Source organism: Copadichromis virginalis, linkage group LG6 (assembly GCF_057382275.1).
Source record: "Copadichromis virginalis isolate Kocher_CV1m ecotype Utaka linkage group LG6, C_Virginalis_male_GT1.1, whole genome shotgun sequence".
Lineage (NCBI taxonomy): Eukaryota > Metazoa > Chordata > Actinopteri > Cichliformes > Cichlidae > Copadichromis > Copadichromis virginalis.
In genome coordinates, this window is record NC_140623.1 from 34,249,326 (window position 1) to 34,277,199 (window position 27,874).

General features: G+C 41.2%; 3 protein-coding genes across 11 annotated transcripts in view; 1 reads left to right on the top strand and 2 right to left on the bottom strand.

Moving 5' to 3' along the window:
• The window catches only part of tnpo2b (transportin 2b), a 19,345-nt gene extending 9,011 nt beyond the window's left edge, over window positions 1–10,334 (bottom strand). For 2 of the 3 annotated variants that reach the window (XR_014920947.1, XM_085460050.1), the window contains exons 1-21: window positions 10,141–10,334; window positions 9,397–9,496; window positions 9,093–9,168; window positions 8,797–8,946; window positions 8,456–8,562; window positions 8,201–8,334; window positions 7,999–8,080; window positions 7,220–7,342; window positions 7,010–7,128; window positions 6,848–6,908; window positions 6,585–6,756; window positions 5,632–5,784; window positions 2,518–2,743; window positions 2,259–2,430; window positions 1,975–2,169; window positions 1,731–1,889; window positions 1,107–1,194; window positions 916–1,014; window positions 709–804; window positions 516–591; window positions 87–186 (exon numbers count right to left, since the gene is read on the bottom strand). Coding sequence is in view for 2 of the 3 variants with exons in the window: in XM_085460050.1 (XP_085316176.1) it covers window positions 87–186; window positions 516–591; window positions 709–804; window positions 916–1,014; window positions 1,107–1,194; window positions 1,731–1,889; window positions 1,975–2,169; window positions 2,259–2,430; window positions 2,518–2,743; window positions 5,632–5,784; window positions 6,585–6,756; window positions 6,848–6,908; window positions 7,010–7,128; window positions 7,220–7,342; window positions 7,999–8,080; window positions 8,201–8,334; window positions 8,456–8,562; window positions 8,797–8,946; window positions 9,093–9,168; window positions 9,397–9,495 (2,487 nt within the window). In the remaining variant the exon portion in view is untranslated. Of the gene's footprint in view, window positions 1–86; window positions 187–515; window positions 592–708; window positions 805–915; window positions 1,015–1,106; window positions 1,195–1,730; window positions 1,890–1,974; window positions 2,170–2,258; window positions 2,431–2,517; window positions 2,744–5,631; window positions 5,785–6,584; window positions 6,757–6,847; window positions 6,909–7,009; window positions 7,129–7,219; window positions 7,343–7,998; window positions 8,081–8,200; window positions 8,335–8,455; window positions 8,563–8,796; window positions 8,947–9,092; window positions 9,169–9,396; window positions 9,497–9,843; window positions 10,061–10,140 lie in introns of those variants that run through there. The other variant, XM_085460052.1, reaches the window with a different exon arrangement.
• A 1,133-nt stretch (window positions 10,335–11,467) lies between these two features.
• On the bottom strand, window positions 11,468–12,924 carry rln3b (relaxin 3b). 3 transcript variants are annotated; one of them, XM_085460061.1, is made up of 4 exons: window positions 12,454–12,924; window positions 12,315–12,352; window positions 12,014–12,139; window positions 11,468–11,911 (listed from the first exon to the last, which is right to left on the bottom strand). In XM_085460061.1, the coding sequence occupies exons 2-4, from the start codon at window positions 12,328–12,330 to the stop codon at window positions 11,643–11,645; spliced, it is 411 nt and encodes a 136-aa protein (XP_085316187.1). In that variant the 5' UTR covers window positions 12,331–12,352; window positions 12,454–12,924; the 3' UTR covers window positions 11,468–11,642. The 3 variants fall into 3 exon arrangements, with proteins under 3 accessions (XP_085316187.1, XP_085316186.1, XP_085316185.1); XM_085460060.1 differs by having other exon boundaries at window positions 12,315–12,371; XM_085460059.1 differs by lacking the exons at window positions 12,315–12,352; window positions 12,454–12,924 and having other exon boundaries at window positions 12,014–12,188.
• Window positions 12,156–27,759, top strand: rfx1b (regulatory factor X, 1b (influences HLA class II expression)). Of its 5 annotated transcripts, none has more exons than XM_085460056.1 (18): window positions 12,156–12,220; window positions 14,259–14,628; window positions 20,016–20,113; window positions 20,303–20,392; window positions 21,489–21,562; window positions 21,693–21,990; window positions 22,082–22,263; window positions 22,358–22,477; window positions 22,801–22,922; window positions 23,070–23,188; window positions 23,654–23,757; window positions 23,846–23,997; window positions 24,191–24,288; window positions 24,542–24,691; window positions 24,802–25,013; window positions 25,102–25,255; window positions 25,376–25,421; window positions 26,257–27,759. In XM_085460056.1, the coding sequence occupies exons 2-18, from the start codon at window positions 14,280–14,282 to the stop codon at window positions 26,433–26,435; spliced, it is 2,547 nt and encodes an 848-aa protein (XP_085316182.1). In that variant the 5' UTR covers window positions 12,156–12,220; window positions 14,259–14,279; the 3' UTR covers window positions 26,436–27,759. The 5 variants fall into 5 exon arrangements, with proteins under 5 accessions (XP_085316182.1, XP_085316184.1, XP_085316180.1 ...); XM_085460058.1 differs by lacking the exon at window positions 12,156–12,220 and adding an exon at window positions 13,016–13,141 and having other exon boundaries at window positions 26,260–27,759; XM_085460054.1 differs by lacking the exon at window positions 12,156–12,220 and adding an exon at window positions 13,017–13,141.
• Window positions 27,760–27,874: the final 115 nt, after the last annotated feature.

Genomic DNA, 27,874 nt, shown 5'->3' on the forward strand with positions numbered 1-27,874 from the left:
ATCAACCTCAACACTATCTTTTGATTTAATTTACAGCCAAATACGCACACTGTGAATCCTAATGACTGCAATGAGCAGTGTCTCACCTGCACCACACCTCCAGGGTTCACGCCAATCATAATGCAAATCCCACGGAAGGCGGAGTCTTTCTCCTCGTTGTCTCGGATGTTTCGGAGAGACGTACACCTGCATTGTGCAATTATTAACCAGTTAGTGACCGCTAAGCATGATGCTGCCAGAATTGTGAGTTCACAAGTCCCATTTTAATAAGAGATAAACCAAATCAAAAATTTATGGGAGACATGCAAACTGTTGTGTCACTGTGAAAGACGACTTATTTTGCTATTGGGCTTGAAGAAAAGAATTCTTATTCCCAAGGAATTAGTAACAATTCTGGAAATCATTTAAAGAATGAAGTTATGTAAATGATAATGCATCCATTAGAACAAAGTATCTTAAGTCTGCATTTTCACTTCAACCTCACTTTTCAGACTCAGAATCAAACCATCTCTCACCAGGGTCGGATGAACTGCGGCAACATGGGCGCGACCTCCTGAGGACACACATAGCCCAGCCGGCCAATGGTGATTGCTGGAAGAGAACAGAGATGAGTCAAACCTGCTCTTAGATAAATGCGTATTTGTATCTGTACAAGTCCCTTCCCTTCCCCTTGAAAGCATGTATAAAATGATCTGTGAAATCATATACCGGTGTTCTCCAACAGGGTCTTGGGAGTATTGGGTCGATTAATAATCTCCACCAGCTGGTTCAGAACCATAGCAATGTATGGCTGCATCTCCACTCCTGACAGAGAAATAAAAATAAAATGAGACACACGACATCTCACACTGTACAGCCGTACATCAAAAAGTTAGCATAAATACATAGAACAAAAACTGGGCTTCTTCCACGTACCCATCTGCATGCAGATCTCTCCTATGGCCCAGGTAGCGTTGTTGCAGACGGAGATGAACTCTGGGTTCAGATTTGTTCCGAGGATTGGCATGAATTCAGCTAAGAGAGACACAAAATGTTAAAAAGTAGAATTATGGGATACGTATATGTATGTACAGGTGTGTAAGGGTAACAGACAGCTAAATGTTTACCGATACAGGGTTTGACATGAGGAAAGCAAGCCTTGGTCAAGTCACCCAGCAGAGCAAATGAACTCTGTCTTACTTCGGGCATCGTATCCTGGGACAAAAGAGACAGAAAGACAAGGAGTAATGTGAATATACACCATCAAATGACTGAAAGAATTTGGCACATCTAACACGTCGTGGCAGTTGTCCTCCTCCTTCTTCTGCGATTTTGAAAAAAATAAAACATTGCAAAACATGAGCAGTTTAAAACAAAAAAAAGTGTTTCTTTCCAGATAAACCTTCTGTGATCAAATGGCTGCAAGCGCTGAGCACTCTGCTACAAATATAGCACATTTCCTCTGGCTACTTCACATTAAAATTAAATGCAGAGTGAAAAGTAGTGGAAAATATCCTGTTTACATGAGCATTTCTAAATACAACTGATACAAAGAACCAGGGATTTAAAAAAAAAAAAAATCCATTACATGAAATTACACTAATACCGATGTACATGCATGCAGCTAATTTGATTCAGAGAGAGACTCAGAGATTCATACACCAACATTAAAAATGAAAACTTAAACATATACAGCATTGACTCTGAATGATCTCTGGAAAGGCATTCACACAAACATAGGCTCTCCTCACCTGCATGCATTGGAAAAGCAGGGTCATGATATTACTGCGAGCCACGAGTGTGTCCACGTGGCCTCCGAGTCCCTCTGCCAAGCCACTTAAAAGATCCAAGGCCACAATCATGAAGTCCTTGTCGGGTGCTTCATACTGATCTGGCTGCTGACTGTACATCTGAGATGTACGCAAAACGAGTGTCATTTATGTAAAGCAGCAAAAGCATAAATTGTGAGTAATTAAATATGCATGTTTGGTTCACCATGGCCTGAGCAAGGGTCTTCTGGACCAGGGTGACACAGCGCTGATAGACGGGCTCACAATAGGGAAGGAAGCCGCTCTGCAGCGCTGTGGCAACAGATGACAGACACTCGAGCAGAGGGAAGAGATCTTTGTCCTCATCCTTCAACTCATTCCACTTGGCTATCAGTGGAGGCATCAGCTTTTGGATGTACTCCTAAACAAAACAAGAGGGAGATTTTTGTCTTTGTTTTTTGTCATTTTTGTGTAAATGCATGCAGCTGTGTCTAAAACGTTCGGGCTCACAGGCTGGTTGAGATGGTGTCCCACAGAGTCTGCCAGTGTTCCTATGGCATCATAGAGGATGAGGAGGTTTTTGTGCTGGTACTTCCCAAAAGCAAAAACCAGGGTGTCCAGGATAAAGCTCAGGTATGGTACCAGCTCTGTGCATGCTTCTTCCTCCAGAGTGGCAAATGCACTTTGAGGAAGGACGCAATTTGTTTAACCACTTATTAGTAAGAAACTAGAAAGCACACAGAAAACAAAGAAAAGGGAAGATCTGTACCTGCATGCAGCCTCTTGTACTCTCTTGTTGCCATCCAGGATCCGTTTGAGCAGCTCCGTCATGAGGGGTTTGAGGTGAGCATCAGGGGGCTGGCTGACCACCCAGTGGGCATAGCGACTGAGGGTCCAGCAGGCAATGGAGCGCACCAAGGCCTTCTTGTCACATAAACACTGGATGAGGTGAGGGATAAGCTCAGGCAAGTAAGGTACCATACCCTGCATACATCCTGGAAGGATAAACATAATTTATTTATCACTATTGTGGAAATGAGAAAAGAATTTGTTTTGATATTTCTAAAATTTAAAAAAGAATTTAAAAAAAATGTTTTATAAAAGATTACACAATATGTGGGGGGTCTCCCCATAGTTACAGTCTTAAACTTATCATCTATGATCAGTTTTCTTTAGAGGGGACCTAGGTAAACACTAGGGGTGCAACGATATTCGTATCGATATTGAACCGTTCGATACAGTGCTTTCGGTTCGGTACGCATATGTATCGAACAATACAACATTTGTAATTTATTTTATCAACTTTCCTTCTGACGATGCTGTCTGTGTGGAGCGCTCAGTGAATCTGCGTTCGACTACTCCGCCTAGGCTGCACTGTAGACCCTAGGCGGAGCAGTCGAACGCAGATTCACTGAGCGCTCAACACAGACAGCATAGTCAGAAGGAAGAGCGCAGGGCAAGCTAGCAAGACAGAAGTTAAGCTCTCCTTGCAACATGGACGTTCCCCACTTTCATTCAGATCTGGCGTTTGGAATTATTTTGGTTTTCATGTGACGTATGACCCTGAAGGTAAGCGAGTCATGGACTAAAGTAAAACAGTATGTTGGATGCGCCATGCAATGCTCAATTACATGGGTGGGAACTAGTGTGTTAGCGCAGTTAGCTCATTAACGTGTTGGCCGTCTAGCCCCATGCACGGGGCGATCGGCGGTAGCTCGTTAACGGAGATTTGCCGTGTTGTGGCGTTAAGGTCATTTCAACGAGATTAACCTGAAAGCACTAGTGGGAACACAACGAATATGACTGCACATTTACGCCGACATCATCCTAGTGCAAAGACAAAAACAACAAGCATGCTACTAACTTTAGCCGAGTCATTTAGACAGCTGTTAGCACATGATTCTCCTTATGCTGCTGAGAATATAGCCCAGAAGAAGCGGATAGTATAGCTTTTATTTTGGAAAGAGACATTTCTCTGTAATAAACTCTCTTTTCCAAAGATGAGTGATTCCTCAATCAGATACAGGGCTCGCAATATCGCTAGCCCGACGTCCTGGGGCTAGCGATTTTTTTCAGACGGGCTACCCTGCCCATCGGGCTATTGTAGGAAGAAAAATATATGTCAATGCTTTTGCATTCTTTCAGAAATGTAGCTGGGTAATTATGTCATTGGCATCGGTGAGCCACTGTCAATATGTGACATATTGAAATCGCGTTTGAATTTGCGCTTGTTTTTTTGCTTTCACTTTGCAATCGTGCGAACTGTGTATAGAGAGCGACAGCACTGATCTGTGAGTGATGATAATTTGTGCACCAATTCCTCTGACATCGTCTTATTAATCGTTAGCTTACTATGCAAACATGACAAGTGAAATCTCCCGCAGCTTAAACATGTGAGAGGTTGATCGCGCAGAGAATCGCTGAGCTTGAGTGCGTGTAAAAGCAGCAGGATTTATATTTGACTACGATGACCTGGATGACTGAGAACCTTCACAGACAGATATATATTTTAGTTCTGCTGAGCCAAATAAGACAGGTCAGGGTGAAGAAGTGACAGCCAAAGAAAAGCTTACCACAAAACGGAGAAGTTATGACAAATCAGACTATAAGGCAAAAAGAAAGTGCAGCTTTATGGTTTCATGGACAAAAGAATTTCTGTGGCTGCAATATGACGAGCTAAATAACCAGGGCTGCACATAAGTGGTCCGCAGGTGCGCATTCGCTGTCAAAATAAAAAACGCGCACAAGGGTTAGAGTTAAATTTAAAAACTGTACTTTTGAGTTAAAATATATATTTATAATTTTAATAAATGACAAATTAAAAAGGCATGAACATTTTATTTTGTATCGAAAAAATATCGAACCGTGACACCAAAGTATCGAACCGAACCGAACCGTGAATTTTGTGTATCGTTGCACCCCTAGTAAACACATACCCATTTTCTGTCATATACAAAAGTAATCCCTAGGAGCCAAAGGTTCAGTTTTCAGATTGCTCTAAGTGCTTTGTTTCAGGCAGTTTTTGTACTCTTGGTTCTGGTCAGTGAGAGCAGATATCCTTAATGTGATCTCAGATAGGGCTGGGCCATATCATAACATTCACGGTAATACCGGTATAATGTTGGGCAACGATAAGAAAATGAAATATCGCGATAGAATATGGGTAAAACGCACAGTGCCTTTGTTTTCATACGCACATGGCGGAAAAAGCATGGCGGCGACGGAGAATGAGAAGGGCGAAAGTGGATCGTTAAATGAAACAGATGAACCAGAATTGGTTTGTAAAAATGCTGCAACTTCAGTGGTGTGGAACTGGTTTGGCTTTTGTCCCTCCGATACACAACAAAGCACTATTTTTGGTAGAGCATGCTAGCGGGCCGTCGTTATTACCGTGTTTTTTGGAAAATACGGCACACTTAAAATCAATACTTGGATTTTTCTGAAAATCAACAGTGCCCCTTATAATCCCGTGTGCCTTATGTATGAATTCTGGTTGTGTTTACTGACCTCGAAACGATTTTATGTGGTACACGGCGCTCAAAAATATGTCAAATGTTTTGTCTAGTGTCAATTATATTGTCAGTTATATAGTTATCGCAAATTTTCAAATGTATATAGCGATAAATGTTTTTGGTCATATTGCCCTGCTCTAATCTCAGATACACAGCTCTGGCTGTAGCAAAAAAAATCCATCCACCTTCTGTTCAAGCAATAGGCAAGTTAGCTTAAAAGGAGGGGCCAAGAAAACTAACATGGCTTGTTTCAGTAGTGGATGAACTGGTGTACCACAAAAAGCCCAGATTAAAACTAGAAATTTATTTTTTCTCAGGTAAAATAGAAAAACATATTAAGTCCCCTTTACTGTGCTTCTGCCTCATCTTACCCTCAGCAATAGCCCCAAGCACCAGGATGCCGGACTCCTTGATGACCCAATCAGGATGGAAAAGCAGGCCTTTGAGCAAGGGGAGGAGATGAGGCAGCAACTCCTCACGAAACACGTTGGCAAGAACATCCAGAGCGGCAGCAGAGCACTTCCCTGAAAAGAGGAAAATCCAGGATCAGTGTTGGATAACTATGTTATAATAAAAGGTACCACAACAGGGTTATAATGGTTATAATAAAGAGGATAAGTAGGTGGGGTTTTTTGGTAAATGCTCCCCAGAGAAATCAATCCATTTCTATTCATATCTCTCACATACCTGCGCGTGCACACACTCTTGCAAACACACACGGGGCGCTTAACAAATTTGTTACACCACCACCCAATGAAGGTTAATAATTAAACATTAACAATTAACAGTATCGGTAATTGCTAAAATCATTTTTTATGTTTCTGTAATGAGTAATTCACCGGTATGTGCACACTCTTTAACCAAAAACTGTTTTGAATGCTAACCCTAAACCTTGTCCATGAATTTTCAAATGTACTGTTTTGAAGAAAAAAATAGAAGAAAAAAAAAAAGTGAAGCACTTTTTTAATATTAATACTACACAACAAAACAGTATATAATAGGTTTTAGGTTGAAAGACGTTTTTGACATGACGCAGTTTCCACGCAGGTTCAAAAAACCTACAGGATCCCTTTTCAATCAAACATCCTTGTATTCTATTCTACTTTAACCTTAATTTTAAAATAATGTTCAAAAGCTCACCCAGTCCTACCTCTTTCCTTCTAATGCTTAGATTATTTTATGTCACAAAAGATTTCACAAGAACCTTTTCTTTATTAATAATTTAGTTCTACGTTTAATTTTTTGTGCTGTTCTGCTCCATTTTACTTGTTTTGGTAAGGAAATCTAATCTAACTTTAATTCTAACTTTGCATGCGAAACTCACGTAGGTTCCAATCAGACAGCGTGTCATCATCATCGTCCTCATCTTCATCGATGTCCTCCCCCTCCTCGCCCTCCCCTCCTTCATGCTGCAGGGTGACAGTGCGGGACTTGTGGAAGCGAGGCTTGATGTCCTGCTCGCTGTCTGGAATCGTCTCGTCCTCTTCAACATCACCCTGGAGGAGATCAGAGCTCAAGGTGAATTCAGAACACAGGTAAACAGCAAAACACAAGAAGAGATGCCAGATTTGTCCAGAGGATGCTAACCTTTAGTAGAATGATATCTATTTCAGAATACTTCATCCCATTCACCAGTATAGGTATCAGTCTGAAAAGGAAAAAAAAAAAGATAAGGAAACACATTACTACTCAGATGAAATTATCTCATCATTAAACCAGTCCTTGCTATGGGAGAAAGTGAGCACTTACTGGACCAAGTGGCCAGAAAGGGCCTCTTTACAGATGGGCTGTTCAGCCAGTGTCAGCCAGAACTCACAGGCCTCCAGGGCCACGTTCTCATCTGGGTCCTGCGTCCGCTGGAGCATATACTGGGAAAAAAAAACCCAACAACAAGTGATTAAGAAGATGAGAAAGCGACAGCCAAACATAGTTTAAGGTCGAGATGAGTCAGGCCTTTACCTGGATGATGCTGTGCATGTGAGGGATGAGACGGTCAATTCGGACTTCTAGGAGCATGACCAGAGCCCTGCACACATTCTTCCTCACTTCACTGTCCTCGTCCCCAGCCAGAGCAAACAGACTCTGGATAGAAAATAAACAAACAACAGAAAGAAAACAAATTAAAAACGGGAAGGAAAGACAGGTAGGGTCAACAAAGGTGAAGGAACAAAAACAATTTATTATTCATTTATTATTCTAGAGGTTTTATGAGGCTTTACACCTTTACTATAAAACGTGTGCAGGTCTGTTTAATTATTTTACATGTGCTGGCAATCTACCCACATCCACAAACTAACTAGAGTCTAGGAACATTTTGGCCCATCACTGACACAGCAGACATGTCGCTCAACAGGAATAAATATGCAACCTTTTCTTTTTTGTTTTACAGAACAGGGCAAAAAAAACGGCTTGGAACATTTTAGAAATTATGTCATCACATAGTTTGTCCAGCAGAGCAGCTCAGACTTCATTGTTTACAAAACTGTCAGCACTGTCTGCAACACATGTGGCAGAGTATATCACAGCTGAGCAGATGGTGGTGCGGCGCCAAATGGTGTTTTCACAGTAAGCTGAAAAAGTGCCGTGTTCATGCAGCTTCTGTTTGAAGTCAAAAAGAGGCTTTCGCAAAAAACCCCCCAAAAAACCCCAAACAACAACAACAAAAATACCTTCATGGAGCAAAATTTTGCGATCCTCGTAAAAACGTAAGTAAAAGTAAAAAATGTTGAATTGCTCACCTCAATAAAGGTGTCGATGTTATCCATCAGAGCCTGAGCTCGGCCAATGATAAACTGGTTCACACAAGCTATAGCATGGGACCTTGGCGAAAAAGAAAAAGAAAAAACAAGAGATAATTTTAACAAGGAGATTTTAGATGAGGAGGAAAGGAAAACTGCTAATTCTGCAAGATTCAGACACTGAGACTTGGATTTCACTGACCTGATCTTGGGGCTGCAATGTTTGAAAAACTGGAGGAATTTGGGGATCATGATGTTAAGAGGTCTGTTCAAAGCATCGCTATCCAACAACTCTGATGAATCCTCACAGATCTTTTGCAGTGCTCCAAAAGAACCCTGCCAAAAAAAACCAAATCAGAAACAAATTACAAAAGAAACAGACACAAACCTTATCACCAAAATAGTACCAAATTTTCATTGCAAGGCTGTGCATGTGTTTAAGGTATGTAACCCTAACCTCGCAGGTGTTATAGTCCTCCGAGTTGAGCAAGTTACAGAGCTGAGGCAGCAGCTCTGGCCAGGTCTGCAGCTCTCCTTTGGAGGCGATGGTCGTGATCAGAATGCCTTTATAATAAAGAGTTAAAAAGTTACACACTAGTACATTAGGCTTTAAAACCCAGCCGGATAACTCACCCTCTGTCATTTAAAGATCTTGAAAATACAACGCTTTCTCCCACACAACCATATTACCTGCAAAAATTCACCCACCTCCATAATAATCTGACTCACACTGCTGAAAAACTCCATCTAACTAAACCTTTTATTTCTCAAGCTTCCCTCTCTGACTGAAACACCCACCGATTGTAGCTCTGATAAGCGGTGAAGGGTCTCCGATGTTGTTGAGGCATTCTCGTTTGATGAAGTCTGCCACATTGGGAGGGAAGTTCTGGTAGTGAGCTTTCACATTGTTCTTCAGAATCAGACCGCTCAGAGAGCGAGTGGGCTCATCTTGACAAGGAAGACAGCAGAGAGGCAACATGAAAACCCAAAAGGAGGTGGTGAGATACAGAGAGGTAAGCAAAGATGAAAAAAATCTAGTACGCGTTTTTTTTGTTTGTTTTTTTTAATTATAAATTTGATGTGCACAAACTCACCTTCAGATTTTAGGCTTGTGAGAACAAAGATGAGATAGTTGTTGAAATCTGGAAACTGGTTAAGCTGTTCCAGTTTCTGCAGAGTCTGTTAAGGAGTTGAATCATCTATAAATACAGAGCAAGAATTCACACATCCTCACAGACCTTCATTTCACAGACACTTGATGCAAGCTGAACAAACAGTATCTTCTCATTGTCCTCCAAACTGACACACCAGCTCTCATGGGGGAGGCAACATTTCACACCTTCTCCTCTCACCCTAACTGTCAAACACACACACATACAGAGCCAGATGTAAGGATACTTCTTGCACAGCTCTCTGTGTTGCTGTGTCTGGGGACTGGGAATCCTTGAGTAACTGAAGCACTTGCTGCAGACCTTGTTCATCCGGCTGCCACTCCATCCTACAACAGAACACACACACACGTTACCCGTTTAGGGGCTCACTGCAGCACCTGTAATCTTACAAATCAAAACGCCATGTAATGACTACAGAACAAATGAATTATGCTGACTTATTAAAAGCATCAAATTCTAAAATAGCCTCAAAACCGGTTCTTTGAATCGTAATTTGAGACAAAATGCTGGAGTCAGTGTAAATATGTATAGCGTAGCAAAACAGTGCTGCGGAAGCAGTGGCGTTTATGAACATTTGACATTTCTGGCGAGGACCACCAACAACCAGTGGTCATTTAAGGCTTCACGAATAAGTAGCCAAACATCAACAACTATCAACCGTGACCCTAAGAACCTTTTCTACGTGAGGCCCAGACGGTAAAGGCGCAAATGTCTCGCTCCATCAGCTAGCAAGCTAGCCTGGCGTCGCAGTAACAGGTAAACGATTCACTGATTGCCGAAACGCTTTCTCACATCAACTACCCGGCTGCCACAGTTATGTTTTAATCCAAGCCACAAAAGCCGCTAAAGGGGTTCAATTAATATGCATAACAAGGCAGCCGCACACCAACCCCCCCCCCCCCTTTCCCCCGGCAGCTATCAGTAGCACCGCTAGCTAACAGCATCCTGAAAGTACCGCGAAAGGTTTTACCTGGTTTCTCCGATGTGGTAGATCTATATTCCTACAGACAACCGCGCAGATGCAATGTACCAACTAACATTAAATAATATATATATCCGCGGTCTGTGTAGGTAAATACAAACTTCTAATCGCAGTAGATCTACGTGGTTGCTATGCTAGTTGGTATGTGACAGAGATTGCATGCCTTGCAATCAAGCCGGGTGATCTGTATGATCACGTTCGGCTTCCGTATTCGAGCGAGGTGAAAGAGACGTAAACAACTTTAAGTATTACTGTTATTTCAGTCTGTGTTCAGCATTTATGAGCATTTGCCGCTTAATTAATAATGCATGTATGATTATAAAATTATGATAACATTTTATTCCGTGAACGGAGCAGATTATACAATATACCTACGTCGGTTTGTGCGGTTTCATTTTTCTCCACTAGATGGAGCCATATTCAACGCCTCTAGCCTGTTAGCTATGTGTATGAAGTGAGACAGGGCGTTGACAGAAAAACACTGTCACCAGAGATGATGGCCCATCAACAATCACAATCATGAGCGTCTCCGTGATTTTTGTCACCGGTATGGCACAGAGGAGATATGAGCAAGGTAAATACAGTGTTAAAACTGGCACTGAAAACACTGTGTATACATTCAAGGGCTCCTGTGCCTTCAGACATATGTATTGTTTGAAGAGTGGCACTACACTCAAATTAAGTACTTTGTAAAGTGCTTAGACAAGTATTTAGACGATTTTACTTAAGTAAAAGTTATAATTCCATAAGTAATTGTACTAAAGTTTTCAAAACATGTCTAAAATATATAACGTACCCACTATTGCATTATCATATGATATGTGTGATATTATTGGATGATAAATATTAATTAATCAATATGTACACTTTCATGCTTCACATATTACTACTTAATTAAATGACTAATTTTAGCTTTATCTATAGTAATACACGGTAGTAAGATGGAACAGTGGTTAGCACTGTTGCCACAGGGGTCCTAGGTTCGAAAAAGAACCCCCCCACCCCTTCCCAAAAGAAAAAAAAACAAACAAAACTCTAGCATCATAAGCCTAATATGCTGCAGGGCTGTCACATTGTAAGCCCTTGCAGAATCAGAGTAAGCAACTACATTTTAAGGAAGGAAAATGACTTTGGTATAATTCAGTTAATCGCAGGCCATGTACTTAACCATGTACTCGTAGTCATCACCACTTCCTTAATTTTGAAATACTTACCAAAACTGTGAAACAGTCCTTTGGAAAATGGGAAGTGCTCTAACAGCATGAAGTATCTTTATTATAACTTTCTTCTTTTTAACGAAGCAAAACATTTCATAATCAACTAAGCAAAGCTTTATTAAACAACCACATCAACCAGAGCAAACAAATATCAAGAAGACATTCACATTATGGACAGGTAGTTGAACGAAAGTGGACATTTAAGAAATTGCGTATGGGAGTAAAGTTCTTCATTTTGAACAGAACAGGGTGTATATTTAGAAAAATTTAAGTTCAGCAGAGAGAGCTGATTTCACTCTTGCTGCAGCCCCACTTGCAGCAAGCATTGGACAGTCCAACCACTACGTCCCGTCCTTTCCTGTCTGCGCTCCGTAGAGCCTCCAGGACCTCTTCTGTTATCGGTGAGCGAGCTGAGCGGCTGAGTCCTGCTGCTACAGAGGCTGGATTTTTCCATGGTTCGGATTCTGCAGGATCTTGCTCGCTCATAAGTTGAGGGATGGGATTTGCCTTCCATGGATCATAGGTCTTCTCTCCAATAAATGCTGACAAAAAGAATAAAAAGTAAATCTGTCAATATTGCAGTTTAATTCTTTGAAAACAAAGCACATTATAGAAAATCAGCACACAAAATCACACCGTCTTACCCGAGTCTTCTGCGCTTCTCCTCCAGCGAGAACCACCACAGGTAAAGATGACAGCTCGTATGAACTCTCTTCCACACAGTTTCACCCCATAAAAAGAGGGATGACCGTCATTGGGGCGCACCCTGTCTACCAGAGCCACCAACAAGCCCAGGGTCAAGAGCGCTGCCTTCCACATGATGCTGAACAAATACTGAAGGTATCTCGAAGGTATGTTTAAGTGTCTCTGTGGTTTGTGTTTCTTTTTGGATGTTCTTTCCACCTTTTATAGGGCCTAGCATCAGCGAGGAGGACCTGAACTCACCTCCAGTGTTCGTCATACCTCGAGATAAGGCTGGAGACCTTTACGGGCAACAATGCACTCAGAGGAAAAGAAAAGTTGTGATTAAAATGCTGAACGATACCAGAGGTGATGTCAACAGTGCCACTGGGAATCTCATCACCTGTGACCTTTAAGTGGCCTTTCTGTCCCTCACATCATTTTGATTGGGCTGTCTGACACCAGCACAGTATCACCATTAACTCTGCCTACCATGGGACTAAGATCACTATCTTTGCACCCCAAGGAAGGGTGCTGTTCACTGCTGACACACACACACACACACACACACACACACACACACACACACACACACACACACACTAAAGAGACATTTCAGTGGACCCCACAGTGACTAATCAGTTGTGAACGTCCCATTATCATCATCGAATACTAATTATTTATAAGAGAGACACACGGGGACAGAGATAACCACCGCTTTCTGTGAATAAGAATGAATTTACATCCCATCATTTCCAATCTGTGTGACATTTTGGGCAATCAAAAAAAGTAACATTACAAGCGTTCATTTGACGTTAGAATCTAGCGAACGTGATAGACAGGTGTAACCAGCCAATCAACGGTCGAGTTTTCCAACCGATGCTTCGACCACCTCCTTACAGAGCCAACCAACATTTAGCAGAGGGAGGGGTAACGACAAGAGGGTAGCAACAGTTGCCCCGGTGAAGGCTCGGCGCCATAGTCACGGTAGTCCTGGCGACAAGAACTAAGCAACGGGAGTCAACAACAACAACCTAAATCTAAGAGGAAAAAACTTTAACGCCTAAAAAGGACAAAACCGGAACAAACAGGTGAAAAGTAAACTATCTCTGAATTTCCATTTAATTTTAGGTGAACTGTGTGTGTGCGTGTGTTTGTGCAGTCGCGAACACTCGCGCAAAATCGCTCGAGCGTTTAGGTGTTGAAAGTGGTTGCTAGCTTCCTTCCAAACGTAGACCGTTGTTATGGCGATGTCAGATCTTTGATAAGAGCACAAGATGGCGGGTGTGTTGTGGCGCCTGTCGTACTTTTTTCTGCTATTTTGTCATAATGTTCAGGTTGTTTGTCACAGTTTCGATTACCGAGAAACTCACGAGGCGAGATTTGTAACGTGGTCGTAGATTTATTCGCTATCGACGTGACTAGCTAGCAGTTGGGTAGCTTGCGTTAACGTCATAACTCAACGTGAGCGATCTCCTAGCTGGAGAGGGGGGAGCTATCACTTTCTCAACTCACATTTCAAACAAAAGCTGACTAAAGAGATTAAATACCGAAACGCACACCAAACTACACACGCACCACTGGGTTTTTAATGAGTTTTAAACGCACACAAGATGATTGCACTATGTTTCATAATCATTTAGTGACTTTGAAAAAGTTTCTTGCGCTGACATTGAATCCAGTGGAAGTGACTGTCGTGAGGTCGGTGTGCCTCATGCTTGTGTTGTGTGGCATGTTGGTTCACGCAGGATTGGCTTCTCGCGCAGTAGGATGGCCTCTAGTATTTTTTTTCTTCAGGTTATGCAATCACGGGACTATCCACAATCCGTAAATTTAATTGCTTTTTTGCTCAGCGGTTTTGATTGTTTTATTTGAGATGAAATGTCATGGCCATGGTCAGTCAGAAACATTTTGAAAATTTGATTAATTGCGTTATCTGTTATGCTGTAAGATTATACTGGTTCTTTCCGTTTTGACAAAACAGGAAAGGCTTTAGACTACTGCTTAGTCTCAGACAAAAGCCCTACTTCCTCATAAGGTTTATGTTACAGGCACACAAGGACAAACACACACACACACACACACAAGCGCTCACTCACTCTGAGTGGTCAAAGCACGGTGAGATAATAGGACAACAAAGTGTATTTCTGTGTATGTTCATAGCACCTTCATTAATGACTGTTATTTTTTCTGTATCCATAAAACCAGTGCCTCAAAGCATTGGTTGCCATGGCAACTTCTGGATACTCCGAAGACCTTCAGCCTCAGCAGGCCAACACAGTAACCATAGCAACACCTGCTTCCACCACACCCTCATCCGCAAAGACTGCACACTTCCTGTCCGAGATCCCACCAGCCTCTGGAACCATTTCGTCAGCTAACCAGTCAACTGCTGCTTCTAAAACTGGACAGGATGCACTTTGTTCTCAGGCTCCGCCCACCCAAGCCCAGAGCCAGAAGGCTGTGGTTCTGACTACTCCCACACAGCACTACGTGAACCCTAATCTTCAGCCTTCTCCAGTCCAGGAGAGTAATGGTCAAAGCAGCTCACCTCAGTACATCATAGTAACAATTCCAGGTGAGAGACTACCTTAGGAGTGACTGATACACACATACACATACACACACCAGGATTCAACATTACCAATGAACTCGTAGCCCAGGCATGTTGACTGGTCAGCTGCCAATGTTTGGATAACTGGCTGGAATGAAGCTTCACTAATGAGTATTTTTTTCTCACAGTCAGTATCTTTATGTTAAAATGCCAACAAAAGTCTTGTTGAAAATGAAGATAAAATTGTTTAAATGCAAAGGAAAGTGATCTGTTGCTCTACTTCCATCCACCGGCAGTTAGTTTTACACAGTCAAACCACTGCTGAATTAAGAAGTGAAGAAATGAAAAGAAAATGAAAACTGTCTGTGTGCAGACACTGTTTACTATATAGTTGTGAAATGTATAAATTTCACAGATTTCTTGTAAACTTTGTTGAAGGCTGACAGCAGTGTTCCATCCCTCTCTGGCAATGATTAGCGCAGCATGCAGGGTTGAGTGTTATTTAGATTAAACTAGTAGAATTTTTTTTCCCGCCACGTGTCTGTTGGATAAAGTCTCTAGACAGCTGTGTTACATAGTTTGTCTACCAGAAACTGGATTAATATGCTTATGTGGAAGCAAATGGGTGATAAATTTCTTGCAGCAGCCCCTCTTGTACCTACTGGCATCTCTACTTCAGACTCTGGGTGCAGCTGTTTTTTTGTTTTGTAGAAATGTGTGGAGCCAATTCTAGATTGAGCACTAGGCTGTATGATCAGAGGAGAGGTATTTATCCCATAAATCTGTCCCTAATGTTTCAGATGAATACTGGCTTGGATTCAAGCTTTTTGATTTCGACAAGACAATTAGACCCTCAAAACACATTTTATTAACAGAAAAAAACTACTCCTTGAAAAAACACTGAGAATCACTAGATTTTGTATCACACACTTAATGTTTTTTTTACAACTACAGTGACTCTTTGCTTGTCTTTAAATGCGCTCTCCCAGATGCTGTTTGTGGAGGAAGACTCATCGCTTTGTCACTCTGTGAATGAACTGTGTTGTTGTACTTGAAAGAAAGAGGGAATTTCCTCCACAGAAATGAATAGCTGGGTGAGGCATGTAAAACACAAGGCCTTGTTCACCTTTTTTTGCATTTCAATGTTTTAAGCTCATTACATTCGCAAACCTCATGCTCGTGATCTGGTATTTATGCAGTGCTTTCCTAGTCCCACTGTCTCCTCAAAGACTCGTTACACTTTAAGCCAGATTGAGTCATTCACACGCATTCATACAGCACTATATTCTATGCACTTTGAGCTCTTTACCTAACACACACTCACAGACTACTAATGGATGCATCTTTGGGATTTTACTATCTTGGCCAAGGACACTTTGATATGTGAAGTTGAGGAGCCGGGGATCAAACCACTAACCTCCCGGGCTAGAACCGCCCAGATATGTGGCAAACTTTGGCTTGCTCGTGGGTATTTGAATAACAGAACTTCTATGAAGGGATGTCAGTGCATGTGTGTTGTACAAACACTAAAAACATAATGCTTGGATATCCAAGCATTATGTTTTTACACAGAAAATGAGATTTCAATCTCAATTAGAATACCTAGAGCATAATATCAGAAGTAATAATAATTATTCTATTAATAATAATAAATAATAATTTTGCATTGATGTTTCCTGATCACCCATCAGTCTTATTACAGAAGATTTCTGTCATCTCTTGCTATCTCTTTAAGAAAGAAGAAGTCAGACCGATATCTAATACCTTTTTTCCAACGAAGCAGCACTGGTGCCTACTGTAGAACCGGTTCCACACATTTCCCCTGTGGGGAAAAAAAATAAAATAAAAAGGTGTTAGTGCCAAAAAGCTAGTACTGGCAAGACATTACATAATTCCTGTTCCCAAAAGTTGAATCCACTGGCTACTGGAGGGACTACCATAAGAACTTTACTGATGATTCACAGATGCAGTCTATAGATTGTGTCGGCAATGGAAGCTTTCGCCAGTGACACTAAGTAACATTCAGTCTTCAAAAATGTCCAAATGTGGGATGGTTCTCAAAAAGGCACCAAGGTAAACCTATCTCAGCACAGGCAGTCTGTTGGTGGAAAGTCCCACCAAAAAGAAAGAAAACCCACTGATGTAGAATGAACCTGTGCGGTGTGATGGTGATGCGTTATGATGACAATCTATGTGCACTGGATTGTTTGCCTTAATAGTCGGAAACTAGGGACTATGGGTAGCCAATGAATGAAACTTCACTGAACCTCTTTTCTGCTGCTTTTACTGTTATACATAGATCTTCGTATGGGGATTTTAAGAATATTTATTCTACATCAACATGTCTTTAAATTTCTGCCTAGCAGTTGTTGAATTTCTTTTGGAGAAAAGAAAAAAAACAAAACCAGAAATTTTTGGGTTGGGATGCCACAAAAGTTGCAAATCATAGTAGCAAATGTACAAAATTAGACATTACCGTAGAAATGAAGGTAGTTGACGTAAGATGGATTAATAACACTTTTGAGCTTAGTACTTCTTATCTAGGAAAAGTTCAATCAGCCATGGCTTATTTTAAAATGTATTCTATTAAATAAATACAAAAGCTTAGTCAAAAAAACCTAATCAGTATTTTAAAAAGTTATGCTAACTAGAGGAAATGAAAAGAGACCCCAGTGTCAGTGCCCATCTGTATGTTTATTTTAGGGCCTTCTATTTGTAGATCTTTTTTCCTGCCAGTATCGAGTGACGCTGTGCCCTCTCACCCAGAGTGAGAGCCTCACAGGCCTGTTGCCTGGGGCTTGTCTCTGCCTCATAAAGTAGGAATACAAAGTACACAATGTAACAGTATCTAGAACATGGACTACAGTAAAAAGAACAGACTTTGTGCATGTTTGTTTTCTGTATTTCAATTTTTTGATAGCTTGTTGGAAATATAGTTTAAGATTTCTATAACATGAATAACTCTGAGAATTATAGCCATTTTTTCACACAGCCCCACATCTTCAGAGGCGTAAAAGTAATTGGACAAACTAAGACAGTTTTAAAAATAAGGAGTGTTTTCTAATACTTGGATGAGATCCTATCCTGCCAATGGCCGCCTGAAGTCTGGAACTGCAGCTGCCTTCAGCTGTTCGTGGATCTCCCTGCATTCATTATTTAATAACAGAAAGGTTGCTCTGTTTGGGTCGAGGTCAGGTGACTTGATCATTGAAGAATAACCCATTTCTTTTCCTTGAGAAATTCATACTGCTTTTGCAGTATGCTTTGGGTCATAATCCACAGCACTATGGTCATTTGCACTGCGAAACCCCGTCTGATTAGTTTTGCAACATTTGGCTGAATCTGAGCAGAGACTATAGCCCCGTATGCATCGTTATTTATCCTGATACTTTTCTCAGCAGTCACGTCATCACTAAACACTAATGACTGGGTTCCACTGTTTGATATAGATCCCCATTCCATAACATTATCTTCACCATATTTAACATATAATGTCGTAAGCTGCCGAACATGAGCTATTTCTCCATTCCTCCAGACTTTTTTCTTCACATCATTCTGGCACACATTAATCTTGGTCTCATCTGTCCAAAGAACTGTGTAGGCGCTTGCTTTCTGTCAAAGTTTAATGTGGACGTCTTGTTCTTGAATGTATTTTGTGGTGTGCACTTTGTTGTAAGCTCTCTTAAATGTAGACGTTTACTCTTTGAGAGTGCTCTTGAGTTAGATATTTTGAAGCTGGAACCAAGGAATGAATTCTGTGATCATCCACTGTAGTGGTCTTTCAGGTCTTTTGTTGCTGCTGACCTGGCAAAATCAGCCCTCCTTTCTAAGAAAGCACCAGATTGTTAATTTGATGACTCCTAACGTTTTTGCTGTCTCTCAGATAGGTTTATTGATAGGTTTATTGTGGTTTTTCAGGTTAAGGATGGCTTCCCATGCTTAGATTGACAAGTAGACCTCATGTTGAATGTTCCAGTAAACAGTTGCCTAAGCAGTATCAGCACAGTTAATGAATTTGTCATGCAATAACAAGGAACTGTCTTCACCTTTCCATTAAATTGCTTCCAAGTTGTCCAATTACTTTTCTTTTTTAGGTGTTGAAAATGATTTATACAGTCATGGCTGTACGGTTAATACAGTACTTTAAAAAAATCTGCACCTCAGTCATAGCTTGATTTTTTGATTTCATATCCATTGGGGTGGTGTACAGAGGCAAATTTACAAAACTTTTGGCATTGTCCAAATAATTATGAGTCATAATATATGACTAGAAGTTGTTTTGCACTGTAAGGTTTAGATGGTGTTTCTTAAATGTTGCTTCAGTCTGGTCTAGAACATAACATTTACATTTTCATTATTCAATAGTTAACAATATAGCTGTAAAACGAGAAAAAAATATTTATGGTCCTTGTAACCTTCAGGTTGTATAGGCTTGGATTATTGGTAGGTGATTGAAAAAATAAAAGCAAAGTTCTCTAACAAATAACTGACTTATCAACTGTACTAATTATACCAATTGATGAAAACAATAGAATTCTAAAGTGGTGTGTTTGGGCTGGGGTTACAAACAAGCCCTAAACCAGGTTAAACAACGCAAGCCATCCTTTTTACACAGGATTGACAAATCTTGTATAAATGTATCCACCAAACCACAGACAGACTGGATTTATACTGTTGCACCAAACACAGGTGACTAGTTAGCTGTCAGACTGATGTTGTTGCCTGAATAAAAAACTTTTTCTTGTAAAATGGGAGGTGAAATTGTGATCAGAGTTATCATTTTCAAGCACCTAGGCCAGAGCGTTTAGCTATAATAATGTAAAATTCAACTGAGTGGTACATTGGGCATTAGTCAGCTATGACTTGACCAAAGTGTAGTTACTGGTAGTCTATTTCCACAGTGTTCAACCTTGGTTGGAGTAAGAGCATCACAACAGGAGTAACAGTAAAGGTGGTTAAAGTAAAACGTTTTCTCACCCGAAAAATAAAAACAAGTGAATATTGCCCTCTCCTCCACCCAACCTCCGTTCTCTATTTTCTCCCGCTGTTGTCAACCCACACGTATCTCTCTTTTTTCCCCTCTCATCTGATCTCCATGTTTACAAGATGGAGGGATTTCTCTCTCCATCTGGGGAGATTAGCTGTCCAAGGCTGTCCCTTCTGCATACAAGATATAAGGATGAAATGAGAATTGGACAGACACACTTCTCCTCCTCCTCACTGTCCATCTTTCCTCAGTAGAGCAAAAAAAGAAACTTGATTGCGAGATGTTCTGTGGTGGCTGTTATTACGATTTGGAACCAGTCTGTCGTGAGTGCTTCGCTTGAAGCGATGGTGGATGGGTTTTCAGTTAAATGTGCCTGATCGTCAAATGAAACCTTTCTCCTTTACCTTTTGTGTTTCATCCACAGATGACTCTGTGCCCTCCAGTGACAGTTTGTCAGACTCCAGCCCGCCCGCCCCTGGTGTACCTACTCAGGTGGTCCAATCAGTGCAGACCACCCCACAGGTAAGATGCACACATATATTCATTATGATGGGAATCCCCCTGTATGTTGGAGACAATGTGGACACCAACGAGCACACCACACATACTGTGGGACTGCTCTTTGATCAGGACTTACTGGAATGACATTCACGAAACACTACAAGAAATTTTCAACTTTCAATCTGACGCTCTGGCTTTATACATCAACAGAGGTCAGTGTTGCAAGCCGTGTCTCAGGCAGCCAAGAGGAATCAGACAGGCCACGTCAACAATCTACAGTCTGTGCATATAACCCCAGAGGTAAGGAAGATAATTCCTCTCATCACTTCATCAGCATGTCAGTCATGCCACACCACGTACATTGATCTGCAACAGCACACCGCTGCCAGTTTTGTTTCATTAGTTGTAATCCTTAATAGCCTGCTATCATACAATTAAGTTAACAAATTGGGTTTAATTAATGTGTAATCAACATGTTGAGTGCACAGTATGATATTACTGAAGACCGGGAGAACCTCGTGGGCAGTCAAAGAGACAGTTACTTTTCAGGACTCGATGAAAGCAAATCAAATATTGAACTTGGTGAACGAATGCGTGCTCTGCTTGTCTTCTTCATAATGCCTGATGAAGATTAAGACATTGCTTTTGTATAAATGTTTTAAGGAATATTTTTGCAACCAATTTGAAATTGCCAGAAAGATAACTTCATGCCAAGTGGATGTGTAGAAAGAGAACAGTTTTGCAGCTTTTTACCTAGTAGTCACACCAGCATAGCATGTATTAAGCTTGCATTTCATTGAGTTGAAATGTACTATAACAAGTGCATCTTGTATAGTAACTCCTTAGAATTAAAAAAAAAAAATAGAATATAGCTTTTCAGTCACAAATGTGAAATCAAAAGGTTTAGCAGTCTTGTTCACACTGTGCCCACACATATTTTATGTTCCGGTTAAAGAGTCGATTTGTCTTTCCGTCATTACAATATTTACTATCTGCTTTAATAAGTAAAATACGAATAATTATCGAGAGCATAACTGATGCACGCTAAGTTTCACTGCACCCTTCACTTCAATTACACTTTAATTACATTAGTTATCTTTAGTTATAGAGTGCTTTTCACAGTGGTTCATGCAACACCATCATAAGGAGCAGATTTTAATAAAGTGGGACATTCAAAACATATCTGCATGTTGCTGAGTTATGTCATTAGGTGGAAAATGCAACTGTTAGTCATGTTGAGCACAGTCTGTTAGTGTGACACTTTAAATTGTGAGATGTGGGGTGCCATCTCCTTTCCTTTAGGAGGATGGTCCAATATATTCTATGCTAAAGGAGGACTTCATTCAGTTCTTGCAACCCTTTAATTGTGTTAATCTCCTTTTTGCTAATTTTTCAGGTAGAGCATGTGTACTCTGGCCAGATCCAATATGTGGATGGAGCAGGAGATGCAACTTTCACCACACCCACCATGTAAGTAGTAAAGCACCTGATCTGTCTGTCTGTTTGCTCTATGCTCACACGTTCAGTTACACACACTCTGAAACTTTGCTCGTCACAGAGCCATTGATATATTTCATTGTCTGTGTCTTTTCTTGTCCAGTCGACCGAACAATTACCCCTTCTCCGAGTCGCCCCTGTATTCCCAGACACCTCCTACGTCCGCCTCCACCTTTTATGAGGCCACGCCCAGCTCTGAGTCAGACATCACTGGATCTGTGACTTCACAGCCAGTTTCTGTGGCAACAGCAGGAGCCAGCAGCACAGCAGCTGCTGCAGGTGGAGGTGGTTACGTTATTCAAGGAGGTTATGTCTTAGGAGCAGGAGGAACTCCAACAGCAGGTGGAGGAGGAGGAGGACAGAGTTACTCCAGCCCCAACTCTCGTGCCCCACCTGCTACCGTGAGTCGAAAAGTTGAAAGTGAAGCACATCTATGATCCGTGACAGCCTACCACCCAAAGGTTCAAATACTGTGACGTCCTTTTTCCCCAGGTGCAGTGGCTCTGTGATAATTACGAGGGGGCTGAGGGGGTGAGTTTACCTCGCTGCACCCTCTACTACCACTACCTGCTTCACTGCCAGGAACAGAAACTAGAACCTGTTAATGCTGCATCTTTTGGAAAACTCATCAGGTCTGTCTTCATGGGGCTGCGTACACGGAGATTAGGAACCAGGTACAGAAAAACACGCATACAGACACACATACACGAACTGTGCAAGACCAGTCTCTCAAGGGTTTATCATAACTTTTTCCTGTGTATGTTTCAGAGGGAACTCTAAGTACCACTACTATGGTCTGAGGATCAAATCCGGGTCACCTCTGCTCAGACTGATGGATGAACAACAGCACATGGCGATGAGGCAGCAGCCTTTCTCACAGAAAAACAGGTAGCCACCCATGCACTCTAAAACTTGTCCTTGAGCCATTACAGGTACTGAGCTTCTAAATATAGTATGAAATACTAGTAGAGTACATCATTGCTGAAAAATATTCCTCCTGTGGTTTATGATTTCATTCTATGCATGGATGACATTTCGTTCTTATCCACAACTGGTCCTCCTGTCGGGTTTTACGTTATTTTGTCAAAACTGAACACCTTGTGTGAAAAGATCCACTCAAACAAAAATATGTAAAAATAGAACAATGCACACATATATTCATATATTCATTAACTCTGGCTCTGTTTCTGTGTGAATGATGTGACAAATAGGGTAAAGCCAGTTCAGAAGTCACAGGGGATCACCAACGGCACAGTAGGCGGGATAGGTCAACAGCAGGGCTCGACACTTTGTGACATTTCGGCCCAGGTGCAACAGTACCAGCAGTTCCTAGGTGAGGAACACCTGCACATTGTTCATCATTGTTTCTTTTTTAGTATATTGAATAAGCAGTTTAAAAAATGGATGGATATGATTTTATTTCAAATGATACTGAATCAACTCTCCGTGGTTCCTGTTTCCTGTGCATTATCATGTGCAGAGGCATCAAAGCAATTGCCAGACTTTGTGGAAATTGATCTTCAAGATCGAACCCTGCCCGATGGGATCCTTTTAGAGCACCTCAAGGCCTTTCAGACTCTGTACAGAGAACACTGTGAGGTATGCAGCTTAGACAAAAGAAATGACATGGAGACTGAATATAATAGACATGCTTTCCATGTGTGTGTACTTATTTCTCTTGCCATTATTTACTTATTTCTCTTGCCATTTCATTTTGTCATTGAAAAAAGCAAGGTTCTTGTAGTTGTTGTAAAGCACAGTAACATCAGCTTCCGAAGAAATGCAAACAGAAACACTGAAGTGAAGTTGTGCTCATTCACAAAGTAGTTTTGGATGATTCACACAGTTCAAAATAATCTTTATTTTATGTTGGACATTGATGCAACCCCTAAGTTTATCCAGCCCAGTTTCTTCTAATTTTCTATCCTGTGTAAATTAGCATCGGGTTTCACTCGCTGAGCCTATTACTTGAAATTTTTAACATAAATACAAGCATCCAGCTGTGCAGTGTTATACATACAGGTCCCATGAACACCTCTGTGATGCTAAGTGTGATCCTCGCAGGCTATTCTGGATGTGATGGTCAACCTTCAGTTCACTCTTGTTGAGACCTTGTGGAAATCATTCTGGAGGTTTAGCCAGAGCAATGATGCAGAATCGCTCAACCTGTAAGTATTGCAAACACACTCAAATGTGTGCACCCAAGCATCCCCTGCTGAAACTGAAGCTGATCAGCTGTTTCACATGCCCACCCAGACACAACGAGTCTGAGAAGCGACTGCCCAAATCGTGCCTGGTGGTGCTGTGTAAGTTTGAGCCAGTGCTACGCTGGACGAGAGAGTGCGACAACCTGCTGTACCAGACTCTGGTGGAGATCCTCATCCCTGATGTACTGAGACCCATTCCAAGTAAGTTAATAATGTCATGTAGAAACGTTTTAATTTTCTGCGAAACCCACCTGAATACGTTTCAGTGCTGTTTTAGTGATGTATACTGTATGTAAGAATTATACACTGCGGCTCATTTAAAATGGAGAGAAGTGTTCCTGTGTTTTTGTATATCCCTGTAAATTGCATCTTTCCTCTGCATCACCGCCATCAGGTGCCTTAACTCAGGCCATCCGCAACTTTGCCAAAAGTCTGGAAAACTGGTTGACAGGTGCCATGATGAACATCCCAGAGGAGATGGTTCGCATAAAGGTATTTTTTTTTTTTTTACACTGAGCTCTGTATCCGTGTTTTAATTTAGAGCTTTTTCTTTAATACACGGGTGCATCCCTTAGCACTTAGCTCACCTTACATCACCAAATGTAAGCTGATAAGTGGGATTTGTGATGTATTTTCTGACTTGGTGGTTTTTAGTGCTGCCATATTGTGATGGAAAAATGTGACTTGTCCTCTTTATGGCTCTTTTTGACAATGGTACTTTATTTCTCCTCGCTTTTACTTTCAGGTGGTGTGCATTGGCTCTTTCTCCCAGACGCTGCGTCGTTACACCAGTCTGAACCACCTGGCTCAGGCTGCCCGGGCCGTCCTCCAGAACTCAGCTCAGATCAACCAGATGCTCTCTGACCTCAATCGGGTTGATTTCAATAACGTACAGGTCTGCCAGTACTGCCGTCTGTGTCTCCTGCGCTTACCTGCTGCTGTACATCAGTGTTTTTTAAAATAAAACAGCAGATTGCTCACTGTGCTTGCCTGCGTCCCCCTCAGGAACAGGCATCCTGGGTTTGTCAGTGTGAAGACAGTTTGATCCAGAGGCTGGAGCAAGACTTTAAAGCGACTCTGCAGCAGCAGAACTCTCTGGAACAGTGGGCTACCTGGCTAGATAGTGTTGTGTCCCAGGTCCTAAAGCCCTATGAGCACAACCCTATGGCCCTGCCAAAGGCTGCAAAGGTTTTCCTGCTCAACTGGTCTTTCTACAGGTGAGGGGAAATGGGGGAAAATGGGCTTTGTAAAGATGCAGTTTTATGTTAAAGAAACATTTTCTGAATCTTTTCTTTTCTTCACCAGTTCTATGGTAATCCGGGACTTGACTCTGCGCAGTGCTGCAAGTTTTGGGTCCTTTCATCTGATCCGCTTGCTGTATGATGAGTACATGTACTACCTAATCGAGCACAGAGTGGCTCAGGCTAGAGGAGAAACTCCCATAGCAGTCATGGCAGAAGTATGTACCTGAACACACACTCATACTTGTATTCCACTTTTGAATTAAGTTTATAAATATGTCTATAAATGAGAACCTTCACAAACATTTATAAATGTGCTTTCTTTGCCATGGACACAGTTTGCCAGTACTGTCAAGAGCCGGACCTCTCAAGATATTGAAAAAGGTAAATGAGGATGGTTTTCCTTAAATACTCTTTTATTAGGATTCCTCATAAGCACCAGCCTCAGCCTTAGCCGTTTTGCTACTTTGTAACCACAGCAGTTGCCCCCTGCTGGCCATTACAAAGAATGCTGAATTAATGCACTTCTGCATTGACTTCACTTTTCAGACACTCGTCCATCTTTTATGAAACTCTTTGCGTTACAGATTTAGAGTTCACACCTTTTTCTTTTTTTAAATGCAAACAATAACAAGGTCCCCACTGAGGAGAAGTTTTTATTACAATATGATGACATCAGCGGTTTTTAGAGGTCATTTATGGTGATATCAGTATTGTTAATATGGAAATGGAGCAAAGTATATTTTGCATCATTGTGAAGTCATGAAATCATGTTTTAAGTTAAAGCAACGAAAGTGCTGAACTTTTGCCTTATTTGTGTTACCCTGACCTTTGACCTTACATACTAAAATGGTATACTTTAGTATGTAATGTTTAGTATATTGTTGTGAAGTTTGAAGATCATCCATAAGAAACTGTGGGTAATATAAAGGGGTTTTTTTGTTTTGTTTTTTCTACAGATTTTTAAATTTGGTGGTTTGATCCAATTTTAATCAAAATAAAATCAGCTTGAGGCGCTATTACATAGAGATGGTGGGGAGGAAGAACTCATGTTTAGGGGGAGAAAAGAAAAAGATGGTGAGACAAAGAGAAGACAAATGAAATATGTATGCATTAGAGATTCAAACAAAAAACAAAACAAAAGTGCACAGTAGCTGCTGCAACAGGCCAACACTCAGCATGGCACCGTGGTATTTACTTATTGTCTTTCATGTCTCAGAAGAAGAGGAGGAGGATGACGATGAATATAGTGAGGAGGACACTGGAGATTTGGTGCTGCAGTCCAGCTCTCTGAGCGCGGTTGATGATGAGAAGGAGGTGATGGAGCCGCCAGTCAAACAGCCCAGGACAAACTTAAGCCTGCACACGCTCAATGAGACCGACAGCACACCACCTTAGCTAATCACCTGTACGGTTAGCACAATGCTTGACACATGCCTTTGCTTTAAGTTTCAAATCATGTCATCTCGTTCTGTCGCACCATGTGAGCTTCTGGTTTGCATGTTTGGTCGTCTGTGGTGAGAAAGTGGGAGGGCCTTTTGCCAAATTTTCTCTGCTGTACTGTTTGTGCTGCAGCCTTTATGTTTACCTTCACTTTATCATTTCACAGTCCCCCCCTCGTTCCCTGTGCCTTCCCTGCCTTTTCAGTGGCTGCTCCTGCCCAGCCTGAATTATATATACGCATATTCTTGATTCCCTCCCATCCCGCCTTAACCACTGACCTGATTGCTGTGGAGAGATTCATTGTCCTCTAAACTCAAATATCACTTTAATTACCTTTAACACAATGACTATGCAGGGGAGCTGGACTTGAATGAATGATATTGTCTGAAAAATATATTTGTTTAAGAGTAGCATCTAGAATGATACTGCATCATGAATTTTTGTTGGCACATGGACGTTGAGTGAAAGGTATTTGGCTTTATAAATGTGACTCCTTATTCATTTGGCCAACTAACTGATACGCTGTGCCTTTTGAGAGATTTCTAGGCTTAACAAAAAAAGGTTGTGCTCTATATATTCTGTATCGGTGGTTCAATAAATGAAGGTCCTGTGAAGTAGTCGTGGTGTTGTCATGAACTTTTTGTAGCTGTTAAAAGAAAAAAAAATTGATCGTCTAGTTTTGTGATGATTCTGCCTGGTTTGTTTTTCTTCATCCATCCTTTCTTTCATCATCAACATCTTTCTTTCACACATAAACATCCAGATGACTCGAGTGCAACACCCCCCCCCAGCTTTTCCCACCTGATCAGCTCCACATATTTTGCAATCTTTGTACCAGCTAGATGTACCAGCTATCTCAAAGTTTTTGTAGTGTAAGAGTAGATGTTTATTTTCAGAAAGTGTGTATGCTGGACGTTTGTAGATAACTTATATTATGTACCTTTTTGTGAACGCCGTAATATATCCAAAATATTCGTATGTTGTTTAACCATTATTGCCTTAATAAGTATGTCGTGGTATGTCCACCAGCCAGAGTCTTGAGCTATATTTTTATTGTGATGATGGACCAAGCATGTGAGTATGGTGACTTAAGATTAACCCCCTCAAAGAGCACACGCTCAACCAGCAGCAATGTGCGACTGTGGGACTGAGGGGAAAAGAAATACAAATATTATAATGGTAGTGGGATGTCCCTCAGGACCACCTGATTACAAAGATGTCACCAAAGAACATAACAAAGGAGAAAAAAAAAAAGTATGTTTACATTTATATATAAATATATATGTGAGAGCAGGCTACAAAAATCTGACTCGAATTAAAATTAACCACCAACTGCGATGTCATACAAACTGTGCCGTGGATTCTGTCCCTTGCTTGTGCTGCAGAACCATTTC

Bases quoted from the DNA above. Each gene is read 5' to 3' on its own strand.
- rln3b (XM_085460059.1), bottom strand. From the start codon at position 12,188: ATGTGGAAGGCAGCGCTCTTGACCCTGGGCTTGTTGGTGGCTCTGGTA. The intron at 11,912-12,013 runs GTAAGACGGTGT...TCTTTTTGTCAG, and splicing joins GAGAAGCGCAGAAGACTCGG to CATTTATTGGAGAGAAGACC.
- rfx1b (XM_085460056.1), top strand. From the start codon at position 14,280: ATGGCAACTTCTGGATACTCCGAAGACCTTCAGCCTCAGCAGGCCAAC. The intron at 21,991-22,081 runs GTGAGTCGAAAA...CTTTTTCCCCAG, and splicing joins CTCGTGCCCCACCTGCTACC to GTGCAGTGGCTCTGTGATAA. The intron at 22,923-23,069 runs GTGAGGAACACC...TATCATGTGCAG, and splicing joins ACAGTACCAGCAGTTCCTAG to AGGCATCAAAGCAATTGCCA.